The 26,896-nt window shown below is 40.9% G+C and overlaps 1 protein-coding gene across 2 annotated transcripts in view; it reads right to left on the reverse strand.

Annotated features, from left to right (window-relative positions):
* IYD (iodotyrosine deiodinase) overlaps positions 1-25,091 on the reverse strand; it is a 36,567-nt gene extending 11,476 nt beyond the window's left edge. For both annotated transcript variants that reach the window (XM_074397282.1, XM_003943563.3), the window contains exons 1-4: positions 24,794-25,091; positions 4,596-4,787; positions 1,811-1,970; positions 1,060-1,216 (exon numbers count right to left, since the gene is read on the reverse strand). In XM_074397282.1, the coding sequence (XP_074253383.1) occupies positions 1,060-1,216; positions 1,811-1,970; positions 4,596-4,787; positions 24,794-24,971 (687 nt within the window). In that variant the 5' untranslated portion in view covers positions 24,972-25,091. The remainder of the gene's footprint in view (positions 1-1,059; positions 1,217-1,810; positions 1,971-4,595; positions 4,788-24,793) is intronic.
* Between the last annotated feature and the right edge of the window lie 1,805 nt (positions 25,092-26,896).

Here is a 26,896-nt window from a genome sequence, read left to right on the forward strand (position 1 = left end):
ACAGCTAATCAGACAACTATCCCTGGTGGCTCCCAGGAACTGCCACATAGAGGCTGGGCATGGTGGCTCATGCCTGTAATTCCAGTACCTCAGGAGGCTGAGAAGAGTGAATCACTTGAGCTCAGGAGTTGAGACTAGCCTAGGCAATATGGCAAAACCCCATCTACACACACACACAAAAAAAGCAAAAATCAGCTGATCTCATTGTAGTAGTGGACTTTTTTCTTGCCATTTGCAGCAAAACCACGTACTTGTTTGAAAATGAGAATCAAAATAGGGGTGGTATCCAAGTACTCTTTAGTCCAATTGGTTCCAGGACTAATCCTATAGTCCCAGCTATTTAGGAGGCTGAGGTGGGAGGATCACTTGAGCCCAGGGGATTGAGGCTACAGTGAGCTGTGATGGCACCACTGTACTCCAGCCTGAGTGACAGAGTGAGACTGTCTCAAAAAAAAAAAAAAAAAAACGCAGAAAATAAAAAGGAGCTCAGAAAATATTTGCTGAGTGAGTGCATTGTTGAGTGAATGCATGAATAGTTTAAAATATATACAGCAATCCTGCTCCACTTCATGTTAGCATTGCACTCATTCCTATGTAGATGGAATTTTTTAAAAGCACGTGACCATCTTCCTAATGCCGTGCAATACAAACTTCTCAGAAAAGGGGCTCTGTGAAGAGCCCTTCTTACGGCTTTTCAGTCATTCCGTCGTCTCAGCTAGCAACAGTAAACGTAACCAGGGAGTTCGTCTCTGTGATTTTTAGGCTCCAAAATTCTTCATGCATGCTTGCCAAAACCCTTGAACCTTCGTGTTGTTACAGATGACAGCAAACACAACACCAATTTTTCTAACCTTGAAATGATGTTCTAAGTGAATTCCCAGCTTGTTGAACCATCCTACTCACCAATCCAGGTTTCCAGAGTCAGTTTTCACATCAGAGTTACCTTACTTAGGAATTCTACTTTAGATAAAAAAAAAAAATTTCCAAATGTCTCTGAAGGAAAACTCAGCTGAAATGTTCTAATAAGATCACCCTTTAACCCTTGATGTCTCAACATACCTGCAGGGCAGCTAGCAGGATGCCACAAGCGATGGAAACACTGATCTCATTGTAGTAGTGGACTTTTTTCTTGCCATTTGCAGCAAAACCATGTACTTGTTTGAAAATGAGAATCAAAACAGGGGCAGTATCCAAGTACTCTTTAATCCAATTGGTTCTGGGAAGAGAAAAAAGATTCCTGAGAATATTTGCCTGTATTTTTTGTTCTCTTTTTACTGCCTTAGCTTCTTTATGATAAAAATAAAAACATGTTTACTAATTGTGGGACATAGGAAAGTTCTTCTTCAAAGTTTTCTTTCTTGTTAAAGAATACATCTTTCTTGCTTTTTGTTAATAACTCTTTGTTAAGCCCTATCCTATGTAGCTGTTAAATATGCTTACAGGCACGTAGTACATTCTATGTCCTTCTATATTAACCAAGATATCTGTGCTGGACATGCTCACATGCATGTCTCAGCTCGCAGCCTATGCTCCTTCCTTATTTGGACTTCCTTTTTGTTCTCCATTGCTTTTGTCTGTTTAGAAAAGTTTTAAGTTATTAGCCAATTGGGTTTTAGTTTAGATTGTGAAGTCTGGCTCCAACCAGTGGAGATCAGACACAGCAGTAAGGACAACCCCACATGCATAAAGGATAAATATGTCTGCTTTTCCTTTGTTCATTGTACTCTTGTGACAAGATGGCCAGCAAGGGTACCTTTCCTGCAGAAAGTAAAAATTGCCTTGTTGAGAGAGCCCTTGTTTCAGTTTGTACCTCAGTTTCTTGAGGTCTGAGACCCAGCGATGCCCCATTCTTTTCATGTAGTTGATCTCCTCTTCCTCCTCGATGATCTTTCGAATCTTGTGCTTCATGTCTGGGTCCTTCACAACCACGAAGGTCCAAGGCTCTGTGTGGGCCCCACTCGGGGCTGTTCCTGTCACCCATTCCATTAAAATCAGAAATTAAAACTGCAGGAAAGTGTGAGGCTGCAAATTAAGGAAAGGCTGGGTGTGGTGCCTCCTCCCTGTAGTCCAAGCATTTTGGGAGGCTGGGGCTGGAGGATCAAAAAAATTTTGCAGAATTTCTTTTTTTAACTAGCAGGGTGTGGTTGTGTGTGCCTGTAATCCCAGCTACTTGGGAGGCAGAGGTGAGAGGATCACTTGAGCTTGGGAGGCAGTGAGCCATGATTGCACCATTGCACTCTAGCCTGGCAACAGAGTGGCATCCTGTCTCTTAAAAAAATGTTTTTAAGGATAAACATAATAACTCATACTTGGCTAGGCACAGTGGCTAATGCCTATAATCCCAGCACTTTGGGAGGCTGAGGTGGGTGGATTATCTGAGGTCTGGAGTTCAAGACCAGCCTAGTCAACATGGTGAAACACTGTCTCTACAAAAAATACAAAAATTAGCTGGGTGTGGTGGCGGGCACCTGTAATCTCAGCTACTCAGGATGCTGAGACAGGAGAATTGCTTGAACTTGGGAGGCAGAGGTTGCAGTGATCTGAGATCAAGCCATTGCACTCCAGCCTGGGTAACAAGAGTGAAACTCTGTCTCAAAAATAAAAAATAAAAATAATGTATACTTGCTCAAAATGAAGTTAGATAATCTAGAAAACAAATGCCTGGCAGTGGACCCTGTTATGCTGCTGCCAAGTCCATTTTGTTCAGCATCAAGCCAACTGATCAGTGATCAAGCCCACTAGTTCCAGCACTGTGGGAACTTGCCTCTGCTTCTCTAAATATGTGGGAGAAAATGTACCCAAGTAACTGCACCACAACTGCTAAGGAAAGATTCAGAGGGTTTTCAAAATTTCAAAGTTTTCAAAATTTTGATAGCCAGAATTCTCCAGACTCTCATTTGTTTTGATATTCTTGAAAAATAATAAAGTTGTGAAGTTTGTTGAAGAAGACAAAATGTACATGGTAAGATGGTTTTTAAAACACTACTCAAAAGGCAACTTAGCTATACATAGTTTGGTCCCTATATCAAAGCTATGAGTGTGACACTGTGAGGTTTGTCCTGTCCTTGGGGACACACAACAGTTGGGGAATCCTTAGCCATGGGTACTCAATACGAACGGCCATGTCTATTTTTAGCCATGGGTACTCAATACGCAGAGCCATGCATATTCTTAGCCATGGGTACTCAATATGCAGGGCCATGCATATTCTTAGCCGTGCGTACTCAATACTCATGGCTGGGTGTCATTCTATTACCAGGGACTTCGGGAACCCTCAGCCCACACCTTGATCAGTTCCAGTGTCCCAGGGCAAAGCTTCACCTTTGTCTAAGGAACTTCAATTCCCGATGGGATTCCAGTAAGAGTAGGGGCCGGCTTCTGATCTGGGTGTTACCCCTCAGCCCTAGAGATGACCCACTGTTCCCAAGAACAGACCACAGTGACTTATGGGTGGGATATTTCAGAAGCAACTGTTCCTTCCTTCCCATGGGTAGTTTAATGAAATAAGCTCCACCTATGGAGGAAGTGCTGAAGACTCTTGTTGGGGTTCTTGCTTGCCACACATCACTCCCAGCACTAGAACTCACAACTGGCTTGGGAAATGCAAGTCAAAAGCTAAACATGAGGCCCAAATTACTGTACAGAGTGATTCCAGTTAACTTTGTATTCATTTTATTTGTTTACTAAATATTTGTATCTCTTGACATAAGAAATAAATTTTTCCCTAATGTTTTTACTTGTGCCAAATTTACCTTAACAGCATATGTGTACATACACATATAGAAATACAGATACAGATAAAGGGGAAGTTTAGTAACTGCCATTAATTAGACTAAGGACTCAACAATCTAATGCATTTGTATTTATAACTAAAGTGAAATATTTTATTCTTGCTTCCTTTCATGTTGGACTACGGATTCATAGTGGGCATGTGATAATTTTTGCAAATAAACTTAAATGTGGTTTACATAAGAATAAGACTCCAATCACAGGAGATTCTCAAGTAGGGAGCTTTCTCTTATCTCTTCTCCCCATTTTCTGTAGCTCATATTTTTTTTCCTCACTGGAAAAATTAATTTACATTAGAAATGTTTTTTTCTTCCTTTGGTTTACTTTGCAAATTCACATAAGTAAATTTTGCTAGTTTATGGGAATACTGTACTACAGCATCACAGTGTGTAATATGAGAAATTTGCTTCCCCTCAAAAATGAATTTAACTGTGAGTATGTGAATGCGTGTGTGTCTATTGTGTCTTAAGGGGAGGGGAAAGAAAGAACATGTATCTCCATTGAGACATTAATATAATGATTTGATCAGAAATCTTGGTGTTTAATTAAAAGTTCATAAACTGAATAATTTCAGAAGTTTTGAACTCTTGTCACATCTGCTTCCAAGAAATTTGTAATCGTCAAAATGTGGAAAGTAGAAATCATTGTGTTTCTGGCAGTCACTCAACCCTTGGGTAAGACTTTATAGATAAACATATCACTCTAGACTTTATTCACCACGTTAGAACTTTGACATTTTTCCAGTATTAAGAGTCACACCAGTAAAGTGGCTAACATTTCCAAAGAGCCCACCTGCAATTACAAACCTGCCGTTCTGATGACATTATCAATGACTTCCATTGGGACTTGCTCATTACTTATGAACCTGACTGACCGTCTGTTATTGAGAAGTTCATAAAATTCCTGAGATCTCTTAGCCATTTCCTTCTCAGAATAGCGGGTGTGAGAAAACGGGATGTGTTCAACATTTTCTTCTGATTCGTGCCATTCATCAACATCTGCAAATAAGAACAAGAAGGGTGACAAACTAAATGATCTCTTGATCATAAGATGACCACTGGGGAGAAGAAGATAAAGTTCTCAAATGTGTAAGGTTATAAAAAAAGAATAGATTTACAGACTCCTTATCACTGATTTTGACTATCCTTAAAACTCCAGCTAAGTGCAGTGGCTCACCTGTGTGTTTCTAGCCGCTCTGGAGACTGAGGTGGAAGGATTGCTTGAGCCTAGGAGTTCAAGGCTGCAGTGAGCTATGATCATACCACTTCACTCCAGCCTGAACAATGGAGAGAGAGACATAGTCTCTTTAAAAACAAAACAAACAAACAAACAAACAAAACAAAGAAAAGTCCAGGCATGGTGGCTCAGGTCTGTAATCCCAGCATTTTAGGAGGCCGAAGTGGTGTATCACTTGAGCTTGGGAGTTCAGGACCAGCCTGGTCAATGTGGTGAAACCCCGTCTCTACTAAAAATACAAAAATTAGCCAGGCATGGTGGTGGATGCCTGTAATCCCAGCTACTTGGGAGGCTGAGGCACAAGAATTACTTGAACCTGGGAGGCAGAGGTTGTAGTGAGCCAAGATTGCGCCACTGTACTCCAACCTGGCCAACAGAATATCAAAAACAAAACAAAACAAAACCAAAACACCCCCCTCGAAAACAAAGAAAAAACAAGCAAAATCTCCAGACTAATCATAAATGAAGAAAAAGAAAAATTTTATCTACAAAAAGATGAGGAATTCAAATGCCTATTAATGATGGACTAGGTTATTTGAAACAATCTCCCATCAGCTGAAAATCACTTGGATCTCTAAATAAAACACTTTTCAAAGTCTTTTAAAAATTATTGAGCCTACAACATAGCAAGAAATTTGCAGGCCAAAGAAAATATGAACTCACACAGGTAAATAAGCACAGAAGATACACTTTTTTTCCCTACTGCATTTGCCAATCCCTACACATTTAAATTCCATTTTTATATATTTCCATTTATATACATATTCAGGGACCAAGGGTGACAAATATCAAAGCCCAGGCCCACACACGATGGGAAGTCCAATAAGCTAGGACCCAAAACTAAATCCTAGGGAAAGTGTGAATCATAAATAAATTATTCCTCAAGGGTTTATATCAGTTTGATAAGTCTTGCCTCAAAGTTGAACTTGGAGTAAACTTGGCCTGCCCAAAAGTACCCCAGTTGTCTAGCAAAAGCAAATGCCAATATATAAATAATTTTAAATATAATTATCAGCAACCCACCAAAGGCAATCAGGCACAAAGAGAAGAAAACATCTTGGACAAGGAACAGTAGAAGCAATTTAAAGACAGATGCCCAAAGACTCCACATATTGGAATTAGCAGACCCAGAAGATAAAACAACTATGATTACTGTATTTAGAGAAAAAAGACAAACATTTAAATCTATAGGGTACAGAAAAGAATAAAAGGCAAAATAAATAAATCAATAGAAGAAAAAACAAAAACACCAGCAAAAATAAAGGATAAAAGGTAATATAAGCAATCTGAAAAAAATGGAGAACTTCTGGAATAACAAAAATAAAGAATAAAAAGTAATATAAACAATCTGAAAGAATAGAGAACTTCTGGAACTGAAAAATAATAGAATTAAGAACTTAAAAAGATGGTTGACTATCAGGTTAGACTAGCTACAGAAAAATTAATGAACTGGGAGATAAGTCAAAAGAAAACACCTAGAATTGTGCAAGGAAAGACAAAAAGATAGAAAACATAGAAAAAGGATAAGAAAAAATAGAGCAGAGTGAAGAGTGAGAATGTCTAATATACATTTGATCATTTGATTCAAATAGAATGTGGTGGAGGCAAAATTTGAAAAGATAACATCTGATATTTTAGCAGAACTCATGAAACATACCAAATATACAGATTTAAGAGGTCTGGTAAGTTTTTTTTTTTTTTTTTTTTTTCCCCAAAAACCTTTTCCTTTCTCTTTTTTAAAAATTAGAAATGGGGTCTTGCTATGTTGTCCAGGCTGAATTCAAACTCCTGGCCTCAAGGACTCCTACAGCCTCAGCCTCCTGAGTAGCTGGGAGTACAGGTGTGCACTATTGCACCTGGTTATTTTTAATGACATTAAACACAGTTGCTACAAGGGGAAGAATACGATTAAAAGGAAGGCAGCAAACTTCAGTTTCATAATTAATCCTGACAACAATGGAAGTAAGTTAGGGTCTGCATTAGATGCAAAACTACAAGTTATTTCAGGCTTCTTGTCTATAGGTAAGCTGTGTAAATGACACATTTTTACTCTAAGGCCCTGTAAAACAAAGAGTTATTTTTAAAAACTATAATTTTTACAATAAAATATAAAAATCTTAAAAGCAGCTAGAGAAAAAAAAATTACCTCAGGAAGAACAACAGAAATAGCTGAATTTTTAACCATGACAAGAATAGTTGCATTAAATATAAATAAACTAAATGCTCCCGATAAAGGCCAATGATTTATTTTAACTCCAAGTATGTTGTTTACAAGTGACACATCTAAAACATAAGCATATAGAAAGGTTGAAAGTCATATCATGTATCACATAACTATATTAGTTGAAAAAAATTAAGGCGAAAAGCATTGTTGATAATAAAAAGGGTCAGTTTATAATAATACAACTTAATTTACTGGGAAAACATAATTTTAAATATGTATGCAATTGCATTACGTGACCTCAAGACAGACTTCCAAGAAGAAATGTAAAAATCCACAACACAATGAAAGATCTTAACATATCCCTCTCAGTAATAAAAGAATAAGCAGAAGAAAGAAAAGCAGTAAGGATACAGAAGATTTCAAGGCAATTGACAAAAATGACCACATGTTACAGAAAACATATATATATTTTTTTAGACAGAGTCTCGCTCTGTTACCAGGCTTGAGTGCAGTGGCACAATCTCGGCTCACTGCAACCTCTGCTTCCTGGGTTCAAGCCATTCTCCTTCCTCAGCCTTCCTAGTAGTTGGGACTACAAGTGTGCCACCACACCCAGCTAATTTTTGTATTTTTAATAGAGACGGGGTTTCACCGTGTTAGCCAGGATGGTCTCGATCACCTCACGTCGTGATCCACCCACCTCGGCCTCCCAAAGTGTTGGGGTTATAGGTGTAAGCCACCGTGCCTGGCCAGAACACACATTCTTTTTAAGCAGAGTTATTGGACCAGAAAATAATTCTTACTGCATTTTAACGGCCCGATAGATAATGATCTCTGACTGTAATGCAATTAAATTAGTAACAAAAAGATAACTTAAAAAATACCTTAATGAAAATTAGAAAATATTTTAAAATTAGAATATGAAATTATTACATATTGAAAAATCTATGCAATAACACTAAAATATTATATGTAGAGGGAGATTCAAAGCCTTATATACATACATCAGATAGAAACTCTAAAAAGTAATGAATTAAAAATCAGTTTCAAGAATTTAGAAAAAAATAACCAAATAAACCCAAAGACTGTAGAAAGAAGTAAATATCAAATATGACATATTAAGAAAAACAACAACAGGCCGGGCGCGGTGGCTCAAGCCTGTAATCCCAGCACTTTGGGAGGCTGAGGCAGGTGGATCACGAGGTCAAGAGATCGAGACCATCCTGGTCAGCATGGTGAAACCCCGTCTCTACTAAAAATACAAAAAATTAGCTGGGCATGGTGGCGCGTGCCTGTAATCCCAGCTACTCAGGAGGCTGAGGCAGGAGAATTGCCTGAACCCAGGAGGCGGAGGTTGCGCTGAGCCGAGATCGTGCCGTTGCACTCCAGCCTGGGTAACAAGAGCGAAACTCTGTCTCAAAAAAAAAAAAAAAAAGAAAAAAGAAAAAAGAAAAACAACAACAAACATCCAATAGGGAGAAACATCAAAACCGAAGCTGATTCACTGTAGAAACTGATTAAATTGGCAATCCCCTGGCAAGATTGATCAAGAAAAAGGAAAGCATAAATAACAAATAGATGTTATTGTCACTTAATGAAGAGTATGAGAATATTTATTATACCAATATATTAGAAAAATTATACAAAACAGACAAAATTTCTTAAAATATAACCTGCCAAAACTAACTTCAAAACAGAAAAACTGAAAGGTCTGCTATTAAATAAGTTGAATTAGTAAGCAAAGATTTTCCTAAGACAGAAAGCAACTGTAGGTCCAGATAGCTTCGTGAAGGAGTTCACAGAGATAATACTGCTAAATTCTCAAACTTTCACAGAGATAATATCGCTAAATTCTCAAACTCTTCCCAACAATAGAAAAAGAGTAAACACCCTCCAATTCATTTTATGGAATGATCACAACCTTGATACCAAACAGAAGTAGGGCATTAAAAGAACAAAAAACTACAGACTCAACTTCCTCACAAACATGGTACAAAAATTCTACACAAAATGTTAATAATAGACTTCAGCAATGTATTAAAAAAAATACATCTTGGCCAAGTTGGGATTATCCCAGGTATACAAGGTTAATTGAACATTAGAAAAACAACCATTCTTTTGTCACATTAAAAAGCTAAAGAATATCAACCACAAAAATCATTATAATGCAGAAAACGTGTTAGGTAACACTTGAAATTTATCTCTTAGTAAATTTGGAGTAGAAAGGAATTTTCTTAATCTGGTAATCTAACTATGGAGGGAAAAACCCCACCACATCTAGCTATGGTAACGATGAAACTTTGAAACCCTTCCATCAGAGATTGAGAATAATAGGATGTTGAATGTTCTCACCACAATTCTAAATATGAAAAACTTATTTTAAAAGCTTTTAGAAGAGAATATAAGAGAATATCTTCATAACTTTAGAGTGGAGAAGGATTTTTTAAACAAGACACCAAACGATTAAACATAAGAAAAAAAAACTGTTACATTTAAGTTTGCATTATGTCTCCCTGCTTCTGCCACTTATTCTGTTTTCCCATTACCCTCCTGTTCAAACAGTTCTGAAAGTTCATAATCTGTCACTAGAGAATATGAAGATGCAACAGAAGGGTCAATCATTGAAACTAAAAATGATAAAACTGAGGAGAAAGAAAATAAGCCCACATATACAGCAAAATATAAGAAGGACAATGTGTCTAGTGCACTAAAAGCTTCACCAAGCACAATTATCACCCAATTATCACATTTTAAAAGGAGATTTTCCAATAAATAACGCTATGAAGTTCAAGCTAGTCTCTACAAGCAAGGCTTCTGAAGACTGTATTGTCAAATTCCCAGATATTTCATTCCAATACTTTCAAAATTGTTGGTTATATATCAAAAATTTCACAGCTCTTCTTCTGAATACTAAATGTTTCTTTATTTCACTTAAGCTCATGAAAAGATATACTTTTGGTCTGAACTACAAAGATTTGAACAGAAAAAAATTCTAAGACGCTGTCTTCAAACACTTGAAATTATTTTTTAAAAAAGTTCAGATGGCAAAAAAAAAAAAAAAAAAAAAAAAAAAAAAGATATTCCTTGCTTGTCTTAGGCTGGTCTTGGGCTTCTGGTTTTGCCGAGTTTTATCAGTTCCTAGAACCTAGCAGGCAAAATATACCAAAATGAGGCCAGTAGAGAAAGTAAACCTCAGTATATCAAATCAGAATAAATTGCTATGAGTTGGAATTTTTTCAGTGAAAATTGAATCACACAAAGAAAGCTTCACTGAGAATGCTGTCCATGGAGTAAACACTGAAAATATTGTTGGGCTCTAATGAGTAGATGGTTCTTTTATGTCACAATTCATTCTTTAATAAACCTGCCTTAATATTTTTCAGCCCGATGGGAACGGGTTCAGAGAAGCCATATCACCACAGAAAATAACTCCTATTGATAAGAACAGATCATCAGCCTGCCATGATGATATTGCTGAAAATACTCAGCACTCTTTCCTAAAGTAACAAATTGAGGATCTTTTAAACCATTAAAATGTATGTGTGTGCATGTGTTTGTGTCTTATCTGAATCATTATTATACTACCTGAACTGTTATCTTTAGAAAACGGAATATGATGCTGTTATATAGCTTCCTCATTGACAGCCTCCCCAAAACCCAATGATATGTGCTTGATATAATGCATATCCCATGCCTGGAGCCGTGTGATAGAAGATAGTAACTTGTTACTTTCTTCTTTTAGTAGATACAAATCTACTTAGAGGCTTTTTTTTGGGGGGGTGGGGGGGAATTGTTTATTTAAATTTTAATTAATTTTTTTTTGGAGACATGTTTCTATCTCTTGGACTCAAGCAATCCTTCCTCCTCTGCCTCTCAAAGTGCTGGAATTACGGGCATGAGCCACTTCACCCAGCCATAAATCCATTTTGATCTCACTGATTAGCTGATGCAGCTGTGGTTATAGCTGTTGCAATTGTGGTTGTGGCCTCTATTAAAGGATTTCCACTTTCAGTAATGGTTAATTAGGGAAATTTTATAAACACTGTAATCTAGAAAAACAAAAACAAACTGAAATCGTTTGTAAAATACATTTTAAAACATTTCCTTGTATGCATTGGAATGCTCATCTATTACTGTAGGAAATGACAGTCAAAATCTAGCCGAAGATTGGCACCACAGAGGTAGACCAGGATTCGAATGCTGAGAGTATTACACATTTTCCAGTTACTCAGAAACAGCTCAGAGGTTGATCTGAGATAAAGGGTGTGATAACAAAAGCCAAAATCCCAGGTCTACCCGGGGCTGGGAGCTTGACAGCCCCTACACTTTAAGCTGAGACCCTGAAGGTCTACAGTGTCACAGTAAGGGGGAGTTTTAAATAAACCAGCCTCCTATGTGCTTGCAGCCTAAGATAATATCATTTGAGTGTTCTAGGGAACCACAGGCTTTGACCTTAGGTTAAAGTCAGCCCAGAGTGTTAGTGTCACACCTTGTAAGCACAAAAGTGAATTTTTTCTGGGAATAAGTACCAACATCCTAGACCTCATGAAGTTTTTATAACTAATTTTCCAAAAGAGTGACCAGCAAACAGTGAAAGATAACAGTGTATTTAAGAAAACATGAAGTCATAGATAAGAGCCATTAAGAAACTATGGGCATCAGAAACAGATCAACAATGATGTATGACACTGGGGTTATTAGCCACAGATCATGAAACAACTCTGCTCACTATGTCCAAGGAAGACTTTGGCAGAAAAGAGTGACAGGAAATTTGAAAAAAGAACTAAAGAGACCCTCTAGAAACAAAAATGAAAACAACCCAAACATTCGATTAATAGGTCTAACATTAAAGTAGGCACAGCTAAAGAGGAAATGAATCGATAGGAAGATAGTTTCTTCTTGCCTATCCAAAATGTAGTATGGAAAGAGAAAGACAGAGAACATAGGTGAGAAAGTAAAAGAAAGTGAGAAGGTCGAACCATTTAATTGGAGTCCTGAAAGGAGAAGAGAGGGAGGGAACGGGGCAGAGGCAATATTTGAAAAGACAATGTCTGAAATTTTTCCAAAATTGTTGAACAGCACAAATAAGATTTTAAAACTCAGTATTGTGGCTAGAGGTGTACCTTACATGTCTCTACTTGGGTTCTTCAAGAAGCTGACTCTGACTGAGTCTAGCATGTGGAATGTTTATAGGAAGTATCTTCAGAATCAAAACCTGTGGAAGGAAGAGGAAAGAAGCAAGATGGGGCAGAAGAAGCCAAGTTGCAATGCAAGCTGAGAGATGGCCTCAATCCCAGCAAGGGCTGTTTTGGGAAACTAAAATTGCCCGTCAGAATTGTCTCAAGTGAGGCCGTAATAGCTGGGCCTTTATATGACTGCTGCAGTCAGTCATTAAACGTGGGCCAAACTGGGAGAGGTGGGATCTCAGGAGAGATAGCTGTCTACAGCAGAGGCCATCCCTGGAAAGACCGACAGTACTCCCAGCAGTAGAGGCAGCAAGCCCTTCCTTAAAGGGGGATTTGTGTGATACATCACCAGGCCCTTCACACCGTGACTGCAATTCCATGTATGCACCAGAAAAATGCATGCACATATGTACAAGACTAGTATTAAAATGTTTACAGAGATAGTTTATAGTCCTAAACTAGAAATAGACCAAAGGTTCATCAACAGTAGAATAAATTGTGATATAGTCATATCATAGAATACTGTACAAAAGTGAAAATGAATGAGCCTCAGTTACATGCCTAACCTGCTTAGCATTATATTTGACTCTTACAAATATAAAACAGCAAGTCAAAAGAACATAAACAGTACCATTTTAATGTTTAGAAATGTTTAGCTGTGTAAGAGTGACGCAGCTAAGAAAAAAAGCAAATAAATAATTTCCATAAAATTCAAAATATTAGTTTCTTCTGTTGGGGAGAGAAGAGGTTGTGACTGGGGAAGGATGTATGGGTGTTTATGAAATGCTGGATATGTTTGTTTCTTAACCTAAGTAATAATTATATAATGTTTTGCTGGATAATTATGTGCTAAGTCATTCATCTGTGCTTTATACACTATTTCAGTAAGTACATGTCACAATTAAGAGTTTTTTCAGTGAGAAGAAGTCCATAGAGATTAATTGCCAGAGAAATCAGGAATAGGTCAACTGTTCAGAACTTTTAAACAAAACTTCTGAGAAAAGAGAAAAGATACTTGACTTTTTCTCAATGCAGTGAAAAAGTTCAAGTTCAGTAAAGTAGGGAAAGTCTAGATACAGTGGAAACAGATCCTTGAAGATGAATTTCTTGCCATGTTACCACTTTTCAAAGTACAATAGCAAAATCATTATTTTTGAATTCCTGTTTCATATTTAAAACATCAATGCTTTCAAGAAAGATTTAGAGTTTTAAACAATAAGAACTTGAAAGTGTAAACAAAATTGGCCATAGGTGCTTTTGCCTTCTGAACAAAGTAGCATTATTTGTGGAAAACAAACCTCCCTGTTGTTCACTTCCCCACACCAGCTGATGAGGGAAGGAGACGGTGTAAAATTTTAAACCTCTGATAATTTTCCTGTGCTGCCATGTCCCTGGATTCCACGGACCACTGTTTTTCAGAGGATAGGCATGGGTCTTTGGGGGAGAGGAGCTGAGCATGACCAAGTAAGGGGAACAGAGTTCGAGGAGAGGAGCCCAAAGACAGACCTATGACTGTGACTTAAAAGACCTTTAGAAGGAAGAAGGGGCTGCCCAAATGCTAACATGCTGTGAGAGGAGTTGGGAAGTGAGGTACCAAAGAAACAAACAACAACAAAGATTGATTTCCATAGATTAATTGTTGTGAGGTAAAGGAAGAAAACACACAGACGAAATCAGGAGTCCATGGGGCGTGAACCTCAGAGCCAGAGCTGGCTCCGTGGGCACAGGTTCTGTGGGATTTTCAAATGCTTGAGAGGGAATCGGCCTCCTCAAAGCATGTAGGACCGAGGATTCAGCCTTCTTTAAATCTTATTTTTAGTTTATTTATTTTTTCTAAATAGGATGAGCTCAGCTGACCCCTGGGTTATGTAAGTATTACACATTAGCTAAAGAACAAAGCATGAAAAAGCAATGCAAGCCTTAAAGTTGATGTGTTTTATATTAGTGGAACTGAACAACTTTCTTTTCTTAGACATCTGCTCCGGAAATACCAACAGCAGTAATTTTGCAATGGTTGTTTTGGCAGTAGTGGTACTGGTGGTATTTTTGGGGAGAGAAGGGTGGTACAGTGGAATAAAAATCTCTGGTGGGTACGATTAGCTGGGAAAATACACATTTTCAGATTATAGTTGTACCTTTGCAAAACACAAAATACTATGTATAATGCAAATTACATTTAGTAAAGCTCTCAAAATCTTCCTGGAAGCTGGAAATATGCAATTCATTCAACAAGGTTTTTATTGAGCCTTTGACATATATTAGTGAACAAGATAGATATGACTTTTATACTATAGCAGTGAAGAGGAAAAGCTTCCCTCTTTACTCCCTGAATGTTCACTGAAAATGAACTGACAAAAGACAGATTAATAGGAGAAAAAGCCATATGAAATTATTTTAACATGCATAGCACAGGGCAATAGCAAGAGAATGATCACTCAATAACCCAGCAGGGTTCGAATGCTTATATAACCTTCTTTACGGAGGAAGAGGACATGGGAGGTGTAAGGGTAATGAATTTCAGGGGGAAAGAATGGACCTGATGATCAGATGATGGTTAGTGAATCATTCCCTTTGGGAATAGAATGGGCCTGAGAACAAACAAAAAACAAAGGTTTATGACAACGTTTGTCTAGGCTCTAGGTGTGATGTTTAATTTTCATTCTCTTTCTCTGTGATATGAATTCTAATCTTTTCCGATTAATAAAATTTTAGGGAAGGGATTGAAGGTAATTGTTTTCCTCTTTGGGACAATAATCTTACTCCTTATATATTTAGACAAAACAACAAATGTACATATGGATAGAATTACAAACTGCAATCACTCCTGTGAAGACAATTAATTCTCTACGAAGTGACAGTGAATAAGAAGGAGTGGTACAAAGAGCGAAGACAAAAAATGGTCCCCCAAGGGGATGGCACGTACGGTGAAACTTGAGCAATAAAAAAGGAGCTGGGGATTCAAATGTATTGAGGAGAAACGGGAAAAAGGCAGAAACACACAGACACTGTTGATGTAGCCTGGGTGGGGGACCATGCTGGCTTGAACCCTTGGAGAGGCAGGAAGAATGGCAGGAGTCTGCAGATTCTCGAGACACCTTGGAAATAGAAACTGAAAGACTGGCTAACATGGGTGGTTGAGAGTAGCTGGGAGAGGGAGGGAGGAACCAAGACTCATTGCCACGTTTCTGGCTTTAGTGCCTGGTTAGATGATGGAACCATCCACTGAGCTAGGAGGACTAAGAGGTGAACTATTGGGGGTGGGCAGGAAGGAGGGACAAGAGTCAGCAGTCTGCCTGATTCCAGATGCTGTGAGCCATTCAAGTGCAGGTGTCATGTACAAAAGAAATGTCTGAGCCTTGAAGGTGAGGTCCCATTTGGAGCCCTCAAGTAGAAACGAGCATGAGCAGGAGGAATGAAAGGAAGAGTGGGAGAAGGTCAAAGGCCCGCCCTGAGGGACTCGGCCATTTTCCAGGTAGAATTCAGGTAGAGAGTTCACCTTCTGAGAACCCCCAAAAACTATGTTAGCAGGCACTACTGTTGGCTCATAGCTCTTAGTGAGGAAACTTCTTTTAATATTTCTCTAGCAGGGACAGTTTGGGCCTAGTTAGAGGAAAGTAGGTGTGATGGGGGAGTGGTAATAAACATCTATCGGCTTTCTAACAATTGGTCCTGAACAAAATGCCAGGTCATCAGTGTCACAGTGACAGCCCTGAACCTTATCAAGATGTCAATAAAGACTTTCAACACCAATGATACTTTGAACACTGTTTAAGATGAAGTCTGTTGCCTCTGTAGTTAATAAGTGGTCTATAAGCAAATGCATTAAATGCTTCCTTAACTATTTGAAAGGTAAGTTAGTAACACTTAAGACCCACTTGGCATTTGTAAAATCTAACAGCAGTCTAAATGCATGACTTGGCAGTTTCTGCAGCTTCTAAGGTCCAAGGTAGACTCTCCTAATTAGCAGAAGGAAGCAAGCTGTTGCCTCATTATCAGTGCCAGCCACTACCTTGACCAGGTAAACAAATGTTCCTCATCCCCTCTTGATGGGATTGTCCTGAGGGCACTCTCGGAGCAGTGCACAGCCAGGCTGCCATTCCTGGAGCCTTTCACAGGGCAGAAGGTCTACGGTATACCTGGGGAATGAGACCAGCAGGGCCCGGCTGGGAGCACAGTGAGCTTCCACTTGTCTCCTTCCCTTGAACTCCTGACTGTTCCCGAGAAATGTGGCCCTCACCCAGAGGCAAGAGAGCAGGCCGTGTTAACCCCTTCGCTTTCCTGCCTTCACCCTAGAGCAGTCAAGCCACTAGTGATGACTCAAGCTCTAAAGTCTACATAGTCCAAAGAAATGTGTACTACTGTGGTCTGCTTTTTTGGTTTTTTTGAGACAGAGTCTTGCTCTTGTCCCTCAGGCTGGAGTGAGACGGCACGATCTCGGCTCACTGCAGCCTCCGCTTCCCAGGTTCCAGCGATTCTCCTGCCTCAGCCTTCCAAGTAGCTAGGATTACAGGCAGCTGCCACCATGCCCAGCTAAGTTTTGTGTTTTCAGTAGAGATGGGGTTTCACCATGTTGTCCAGGCTGGTCTCGAACTTTTGACCTCAGGTGATCTGCCTGCCTCAGCCTTCCAAAGTGCTGGGATGGCAGGCATGAACCACCACGTCCGGGCTGCTTTTTAAATGTAAATCTTGAGCTGCCATACTTGGGGCATGCTGCTGATACCAACAGTAACTTGCCTTGTATCATTGCACTGGGGCTCTGCAAGCAATCCCCTAAAATATCACCAGGCCCTTGACCTGGCAAACTAAAGAGGCACCTCCAGGTCTCCCTCTGGCCTGCCTGGTGTCTGGTCTCTCTGATCCTTTTTCCTGAAGCACTGAGAGGGACTCTTTCTGGAGCTTTCCTTTCTGACTAAGGACATTTCTTTCCAAAAGAAATGTAATTGGAATGGGCACAGTGGCTCATGCCTGTTATCCCAGCACTTTGAGAGGCTGAGGTAGGAGGATTGCTTGAGCCCAGGAATTCGAGACCAGCCTAGGCAATATAGAGAGACCCTGTCTTTACAATGAGTCTAAAAATTAGGCATGGCGGTGTGTGCCTGTAGTCCCAGATACTCAAGAGGGTGAAGTGGGAGGATAGATCGAGTCCAGGAGCTAGAGGCTTCAATGAGCTATGATACCACTGCACTCCAGCCTGAGCAACAAAGCAATACCCTATCCATTAAGAAAAGAAAAGAAGAAAATGAAGAAATGTAATTGTCCTAAGACCCCCTGCCTAGGAATCCAGGCAGATAGAGATAACCTACGAGGACTTCACCCGCGTAATGAGAAGACTTCTGTTCACAGTGCAGTTCCACCCCTCACCGCCCCACTACCTCTCAGGAACGCCAGGAACCGCAGCCCAAGGCATTGTTGTTTGCACTCATGCGTTTCCCCTGAAAATCATTTCCTTCTACACACCCCCACCATCCCCACTTCCCCTATGAAGAAGGATATGTAAGCATCTGGACCCCACTGGGTTCTTAGATAACCATTCTCCTGTGATTCCCAAGTGCTGTGCATGTTAAATAAATGTGTATGCCTTTTCCTCTATCAGCCTGTTTTTTGTTAATTCATTTTCAGTAAACCTTCAGAGCGTGGAGGAAAAACTGCTTTTCATATTTCACTAGCAGGAACAGCTTTGGCCCAAACTGTATACTTTTAGTTAGAAGGAAGTAGGTGTGAAGGGGAGTGGTAATAAACACCTACCAGCTTTCCAGCAATCAATCCCTTGGTCCCTACAACTGCTTTAATGCCAAGGAATCCCTTAATTGTGCCATAATTAGGATTAGCCAGCCAAGTAATTCTGGGTGACTTGTATCTTTTCACGTTGAACATGGAAGTATTTTTCTGGTTGCATCTCCAAATGAATTGCTTTAGTGTTTTTACAGTTTTGCTTCACAGTCTTTGCAAATGGGTCACTATTTCCAACTTTGAAACTAAGGACAATTCACGTCACATCATCCTTGTTCCCTTGCAATTTTGGGAGCCTTGAGGGGCAATGTTACTAAGGAAGAGGGTGACACAGATTTCAAAGGTGAGGATGGGAGCCACTTCAGGGCTCAGCACCTGCCCAAGAATGCCTCTTTCCCAACTGTGTCACCATTGCTCTGTTCCCTACCTGGGCCTCTCAGTCATCCCACTTCCTGTGAGGCCATCCTCATAGTGCTAACAAGAATTAAGAACAGAAGTACAGTTATAATTAAGCATTCATCAGCCTGCTTTAACCCACTTCCTTGTTCCTGAAAGTCTCAGAGCACTAGTAAATACTGACCATATGCATCCCCACTGTTCCTATATATAGAATTTCTGACGTTAGAATCACAGGGCTTTTGTTTGAGATCCATAGGATCTCTCCATCAGGATCATAAGGCTTTTGTTTAAAAATTACTTGAAATATTTTTCAGATCATGAATTCCAGTGAAATAGCTGATGCCAACCAGTTCGAAGACTCCCATAATGGAGCAGAATCAGCATTAGAATACAGTTTCTTCATTTCCCTGTCCCATGACTTCACCCTGCAATCTTTGACCAATCAATGACCTTCACACTTTAGTCCACTCCAAAACCCTAAAAAATTCTAGCTCCAGACTCCCTGGAGAGGTGGATTTAAGGTTTCCCCTGCCTCCTCATTCAATAGCCCTATGATTAAACCTCTTTCTCTGTTGCAACCTGATGTCTCGATGTATTGACTTGCTGTATGCATCAATCAACTGAACTATTAAGGTGACACCTGGCTGCTGTATAGATGTGTTATTTCATTAGTAGCACTGAGGTTGGTAGGGACTGGGAAGGCTAAAGAGTGCCCAGACAGAGAGAACTCGAATAGAGCAATGCCATCCTAAAGCTGATGGCGTTCAGAACATATTACCCAAAAGCATGCCAACTTCAGAGCAGGAAGGGCTCTCTGACCTTCCCCTCCCCTTCTTCCCTGAAGCAGGTCATAAAACCAATGAAGAATTTTCTGACCCTCCCCTGAGGCAGGTCATATGGCGCCCATGTAAGAGGTGCCCACCAAGAGGAAAGGAGCGTTCTCATCTCTGAAGACGAAGGGACACAGAGAAGAATCTGAACAAACAGAGATTGCTCAGTGATATGGTTTGACTGTGTCCTGATCCAACTCTCATCTTGAATTGTAGCTCCCATAATTCCCACGTGTTGTGAGAGGGACCTAGTGAGAGATAATTGAATCATGGGGGTGGTTTCCCACATACTGTTCCTGTGGTAGTGAATAAGTCTCAGGAGATCTGAGAGTTTTATAAGGAGAAGCCCCTTTCACTTGGTTCTCATTCCCTCTTTGCCTGTCGCCATGTAAGCCACACCTTTCACCTTCCGCCATGATTATGAGGCCTCTCCGGCCACACGGAACTGTGAGTCCATTAAACCTCTTTTTCTTTATAAATTACCGAGTCTCAGGTATGTCTTTATTAGCAGTGTGAAAACAGACTAATACACTAAGTTTCCCCCGTTTATTGCCATTAGATCACATTAGACTATAGCCGCTCTGTCTTCTTGTATGTCTCCAAGACTATTCACTTTTCACCAAACCTAGCATGAATACACACAGGTTCAACTGCTCCTTTGGGTCTTCATTTCCCTATGAAGGCTTCTGTGTCACATGAAACTTATGCTGAATAAACATGTACAGTTTTCTGTTAGTCTGTCTTTTGTTATAGGGACCTCAGCCATGAACCTAGACTGGGGAGAGAAAAAGGTATTTTCACCCTCCTCTCCAAAGCAATGGAGTGCAGCCAGCAGGATTCGTCTTCTGAGGCCCTTTATCTCTTTTGGTCTCCCAGTGTCCTGTGCTGACCTTCACTTCCCCCGAGTAGGAACCCACGCAGGCTTGATCTCAAGAACACACAATGTCTTCATTCAAGTGCTTTTCCTTTCCTACTCTTTTCTCTTCTAAACTTGCCTGCCTCTTGTTCCAAAACCTTAAGGTCTTACAGGAGTCTAGCAAACCAACTTTTTAAATTGGCCATGTGAAAGTATTAATGTCTGGATGTGTCTAAGACAAAGCTGATCGCATTACTTCCAATAGTAAAAGACAACTATGCTGACCAGGCTCGTCTCTTTAAGCAGAGTAGAATGCTGACTTAATATAGAATTTTTGGCAGTGGTGTGCTGGTAAGTCAGCTCTTTGCAGGGTGGCGGAGAGAAAGTACTGATTTATGGCGCTTGCCAGTATCCATGATGTAAGTAATCCCACCATGGTCTGACTTCAAGCCACTGATGACTTAATAAGAAACTCCTAAATATTTAACAATTGGCTCTTGCTAATCCTCAGAGGCTAGCCTTAGTACACTATTGGTTGGGAAGCATGGAGTTCAAGAACTGGTGGACTTTCAGGGGTATGAGTGACACACGTCATTTGTAGGATCAGTGTCAGTTGGTTGAGACTTGGACACTCAGAGGAGCTGGTACTGGTTGGCTGACTTTTAGAAGCAAGAGGTCGGCATGGATTGGTTAGCTTGCCAAGCTTACACCGAAATGAGTTGTCATTAATCCACTGCTTAGGCTTGGAACCAGTTCTGACAGCTACTTGATATTATGGGGACATAAAAATCTGTCTCTTAAATTTGTAGGACCATTTTTGTTCTTAGATGTTACCCACACTGGATAAAAAAAATGTTAACTCAGGCCTTTCTTAAAAAAGACTGGACAAGATGGGCCACTTATTACTCAGTGACTTCAGTTAGAATGACAGCTTTCGGATGGCCAGTGAAGCTAAGTGCGGAGGAATCCTCCATTAACATTAAAACAAATTCATCTCGATGAGATGTGTTTCCTATCTTTTTCTTCTTTCCCTATTTCTATGGACTTTTATGAATCTAGGCTTAACTAGAGGATTTGTGGGTAAGATTTTCTGTTCATTTTATTGGGACAATCTGAGATTTATTTCTTTGAGATAAACTTCAGCAACTCTTCATTCTTGGACCATAACTGTAGACAAACAAGGTATTAACAGGACACCAAGTTTGGCTGGTTGGCAAAGGAAGCCTTTATCTTACATCTAATAAGCATGGTCACACAATGTTCTCTCACCACTCCCCCCCTCCAACACACACACACACACACACACACACACACACACACGCATGCCAATTCCCTGATCTGTGAACATGGAGTAGGAATTCTTCGTGAATCAGAGCTGCAGGAGGTTGGATTGATACCCATATTTTCTTTAACTCATGCTAGAATGGCCTGCAATACTTATTTTACCATTTAGTGTCTTGTTAATGTTAAAAATGGTTTGAATCTGGTATCTATTTGCAGTCAGCAATACCATCGCCATGTGTCTTCAGTAAAGGAGTCTGTTCTCTTCTCCAGTTAGCCACTGCTCAATCCCTTCTGGACCTAGAGTAAGATCCCCACATAGACCATGTCTACCTGCCCTGTGACTGAGAGCAGGGATTTGGGGGCCTGAAAGCCTGGGTTTAAGCATTGGTTCTCACTGGTCACCTGTGTGACCTTAGCATGCACTATTGATGTGAACAATGTAAGAGACGTGGAGTAAATCATTTCATCTTCACAGTACAATGAGGTAGGCACTATTAGATTCCCCATACAAGAGATCTGTGGATGCCACACACAGGCCAAACTTTGCCCCAGCTGCTAAAGAGGACACTAAGGCTGTCCCATTCATTCTTCCGTATAAAGAGAAGAATGAGGCTGGCACAATGGCTCATGCCTGTAATCCCAGCAATTTGGGAAGCTGAGGTGGGTAGATTGCCTGAGCTCAGGAATTTGTGACCAGCCAGGCAGCACAGTGAAACCCCATCTCTACTAAAATACAAAAAAATTAACCAGGTGTGGTGGCATGTGCCTGTAGTCCCAGCTATTTGAGAGGCTGAGGCAGGAGAATTGCTTGAACCCAGGAGGCAGAGGTTGCAGCGAGTGGAGATCACTCCACTGCACTCCAGCCTGGGTGACAGAGGAAGGCTCTACCTTAAAAACAAAAAAAAAAAGAAAGAAAGAAAGAAAAAAGAAAAAGAAACAAAGAGAGAGAGAGAGAAGGATAAGGATGGAAAGGAACAGAGAATGAAGAGGCAACGCATTTTGCAGAAGTGAGTAATCACGCAGAGAACCAGAGAAAGGTCCTTTAGTCCCGCTCTATGTTCCCAGCCTCCAGGCCCAGCCCCAGCCCCAGGACGTGACCCTCAACAGACTGCCTAAGCTCTTGTGTACTCAAACCTCTTAGGTACTCAAATCTAGTAGCCTTTCCTCAATGCACACTCTTGCTAGGCTCTGAGAGAATGTTTGCCCCTGCTGGCTGTCTCCTGCCTCCTCCATTCTAGGTCATTCTCCCAGGGGAGAGGCAGCCAGCAAACAGCTACATGTCTGGACCCTAGAGCCAGGCTGCTTGGGTCTCGTTTCTGCAATCACCTGCCTGGGCTTACCCTATTCGGGCCTCAGTTTCCTTATCTATAATACAGGGATTCTAATAGTGCCTACTTCATTGCACTGTCATGAAGATGAAATGATTGACTGCACATAAAATGTGGCTCTCATTAATATACATAAGTGCTATTAATAGACATAAGAGCTTGTTACTGTTATGATCCCAGAGCCCCGTTTCCCACAGCTTCTCCCTTTCTCTAGTACATTTCTCTTCCACGGTTCCTTTTAACTGCATGTGTCCTCTGAGTTCTATCCTCACCCTTCTCTCTAGCAATGCCCACTTTGTGAATTCATTAGTTCTCCAGGTTCCAAGTCTCTTCCTCGTACTGCTGACTCTCCAGTCAGTGTCTGCGGCCTGGGCCCCTTAACCTCGGCTGCTCTCTCCACTTTCTGCTCATATGTGTCACTGTCATCTCAAATCCAACATGTCCTCGATGGAATTCAACATCTTCCTCTTTAAGCAGGATCCTCATTCCCTCACCCACTTATGACACCATTCCAGCCTCCAACTTTCCCACTCTCCTCCTTTTCCCACTGTCCAACCTATTAGCGAACCCTGCTGCTCTTCCGTTAACTTCACGCTGATCCATCCCTTCCACTGCATTCCCACTGCCCCCACCAGGGCCAACCTTCCCAGCACAAACCATTACCCAGCTTCACAACAGATGTCCCCTTGATTAAGGAAAATGCTTTTTCGCTGGGCCAAATTGGTGTTCCGAGTGGACGACCTTTCAATGCCAGAGAGCAAGAGGCAGCCCTGCTGAGAGGCTGGACTTCCATATGGTGCATTCAGCCCTACGGGCTCCTAGCGCTGAGGACCAGCTGGACCCAGTCCTGAGATTAGGATGCACACTCACTCTCACACACACACTCATGCATACTCACACACACATGCACACTCACACATGCACACTCACATTCACACTCACACATACACATTCATGAACACTCACATGCACATGCATGCACACACACACACTCGTGCATACACACTCTTATGGACACACACACATACACATTTATGAACACTCACACATACACTCACACACACTCACCTGTCCAAGTGGCCTCTGTTTGGGAATGGGGGCATCATTAGCCCAGCTGAGGATCATGGAGCCTCTTCCAAATCGAACCCATCCCAGACAAAGCTTCTCAGACACAGATGGCTCAAGCCTCCTCCACAGTCACTCCCTTCCTACCTGCCTCCTTCATCACCTCTTCTGCCCAAGGTGCCCTCAATTCTCTACTTCCGTTCTTACCCTGCCCCTGCCCTCAGTTCTCCACTTCCTCTCTTACCCCCACTCCAGGCCTCCCGCTGCCTTTGCTCCCTTTGCCCCTTGTTGCCTGACAGGCCTCCCAGCACTTACTGTTTCTACCCTATTCATTCTCCCAGCCCAGTTTGTCTTTTCCCTGACGGTACGGTCAAATTCCCAGGCCTGTTCTAAACACCTTAGAATTAGTTCCACTGGGTCTGTCTCTTTGTTACTCTCTCTGATCCTCATGCATCATCTTGGCAGCTGAATTGGACATTCAGTTTGTTGAGAACAGAGGCCACCCCAGTCTTTCACTTCCAGGGCCTGGCAAGGAAAAGGTAGCAGCCTCCTAGGTGATGCCACTTGATAGTTTTCAAAGTGCCTGATCAAACCTGGTCACTTAGCCCCTACCCACTACCAGCCTGGGATGAATCCCTGCAGGAAGGTTTTAACCACCAGAACAGAATTGGAGCCAGGGAAAATTTCAGCTTCTCAACAGCTTTTTCACTGAGCATCCAAAATAAAAAAAGGTTGGTGCCAGCAGGTGACAAGCTCATCACTGGAGCGAGATGATCTGTCTGTGCCAGGCACTGAATCATTAGCACACTAGAAGTTGATGCTGAAGCTGGTCTGTGTCTCTTCCTCTCCATAAGCCCTGCCATTGACTAACACTCATCAGCAACACACATGACAGCAAAGCTAAGCAGCATAGCTGGTGTCCTTACCTTCTTCTGCTTGGTGCAGGTCAGTGCTGTCTTTTAAGTCTTCATCCACCCAGGGGCGAGCCTCAGCCCTGGCTGTAGCCTCCCCCTTCTTTTTCTCCATGCTTCTATTAGCATTTTTAAAGATCCACACGACCAAAATGCAGAGAATAGCTACCAAGATGGGAGTCAGGAAAAACATGGTTCGCAGTCTGATGCACAGGGGTACACACTTCCCACACCGGTTTTTAAACACACGGAGGTAGAAATGGAGACTGCTGGGAGATGGAAGGAATGCAGAGAGAGCTGTGCCAGGGGAGGAACAAAGTGCAGAACTCTTTGACTCTATGAGAACTTTGCCAAGGAGCAAAGATCACAGTCACGTGTGTGGGGTGTTGTGGCTTTGGTCATGCACCAGGGCATTCACTTTTTAAAATTATGTACTCAAGCAGCATATTCTTGGACACCAATGCCAGAATCTGAGTCAGAAATTGCACATGTTGGATCCAGCTAGATCAGGCCACCAATTCAGATCTGCTGGAAGAAAATCCTCAGAAAAGAAGTTTGGTAAGATACATTTTAAATAGCATGTTTGTGAAACACAGCCCTAGGGTTTTGATTTTTTTAAATGATACCTAAGCCAATATATGAAATAAAGAGAATATCATGTTTTGCAGCAGAGAAAAGCTTTGATCTAGGAAAAGTGACACAAAAAAATTAAAGTGACAACTTGATTATTTAGATAACAACTTCGGTAAGGCTTTTTGTTTGTTTGTCTGTCTGTTTTAGTAAGTGCCTTAGTCAATTATGGCTGAAATAACAAAAATACTATGGACCAGGTGGCTTAAACAACAGAAATTTATTTCTTGGCCAGGCATGGTGGCTCATGCCTGTAATCCCAGCACTTTGGGAAGCAGAAGCGGGCAGATCGCTTGAGTCAGGAATTAGAGACCAGTCTGGCCAACGTGGTGAAACCCCTTCTCTACTAAAAGTACAAAAATTAGCCAGACTTGGTGGCAGGCACCTGTAATCTCAGCTACTCAGGAGGCTAAGGCAGGAGAATAGCTTGAACCTGGGAGGCAAAGGTTGCAATGAATCAAGATTGTGTCACTGCACTCCAGCCTGGGTGACAAGAGCAAAACTCCATCAGAAACAAAGAAGGAAGGAAGGAAGGAAGGAAGGAAGGAAGGAAGGAAGGAAGGAAGGAAGGAAGGAAGGAGAAAGAAAGAAAGAGAAAGACAGAAGGAATGAAAGAAAGAAAGAAACTTATAGTTCTGTAAGTTGAGAAGTCCAAAATCAAGGTGATGGCAAATTAGCTCCTGGTGAGGGCTCTCCTTCTAGTTTGCCAACAGGTACCATCTTGCTGTAACCTCACATGGTGGATGGTGGAGACAGATCATCTCTCCTTGTTCCTTATAAGGCCACTCATCTCATTAATGAGGGCTCCACTCTTATCACCTGTTTACCTCCCAAAGGCCCAAACTCCAAATACCATTATATTCGGGATTAGGGCTCCAACATATGAATTTTGCCAACACATTCAGTCTTTTGCATCAAAGTACAAAAGTATGTATAATATGACGCCATTTGAATAAAACAAAGTGGAAAATATGACACATTTATACAAGCCTATATATGTATAACATTTCCTGGAAGAGTATACTCTAAACTTTAAAGAGTGGTTATATCAGGAATTCTCTTTATTCATTTTTCAATTTCTTGTGAGTTTATATTACTTCAAAATAAACAGTTAAAAGAACAGTGGTCACTTGTTTTGGAGGGAGTGTGGAAACTGGATAGATGGGGGACAAGGGTGAGGGAATTTCTACTGAATACTAGTCCATAATTTCAGAATTTTGAGCTGTTGTAAATATATTAACTATTTTAAAAAATGAATATATGTTATTTATTTCAACAGCCATTTTGATGGTTTTATTTTATTATGTATTGTAATACTCCTTTTTGTGATAGACAGCTGTTTTTTAAAATGTATGTCATACTGGTTCTCTAACTCCAGAGAACTCTGTAAAAGGTTAGAAGTAAAGTTTATTGTGGAAGCATTGGGCTCCACAGACCATTGAATTCGATGGTGCTGCCTGCCGGGCCGACAACTTTTGTACAGGAAAG

Source organism: Saimiri boliviensis, chromosome 4 (assembly GCF_048565385.1).
Source record: "Saimiri boliviensis isolate mSaiBol1 chromosome 4, mSaiBol1.pri, whole genome shotgun sequence".
In the NCBI taxonomy this organism is placed as follows: Eukaryota; Metazoa; Chordata; class Mammalia; order Primates; family Cebidae; genus Saimiri; species Saimiri boliviensis.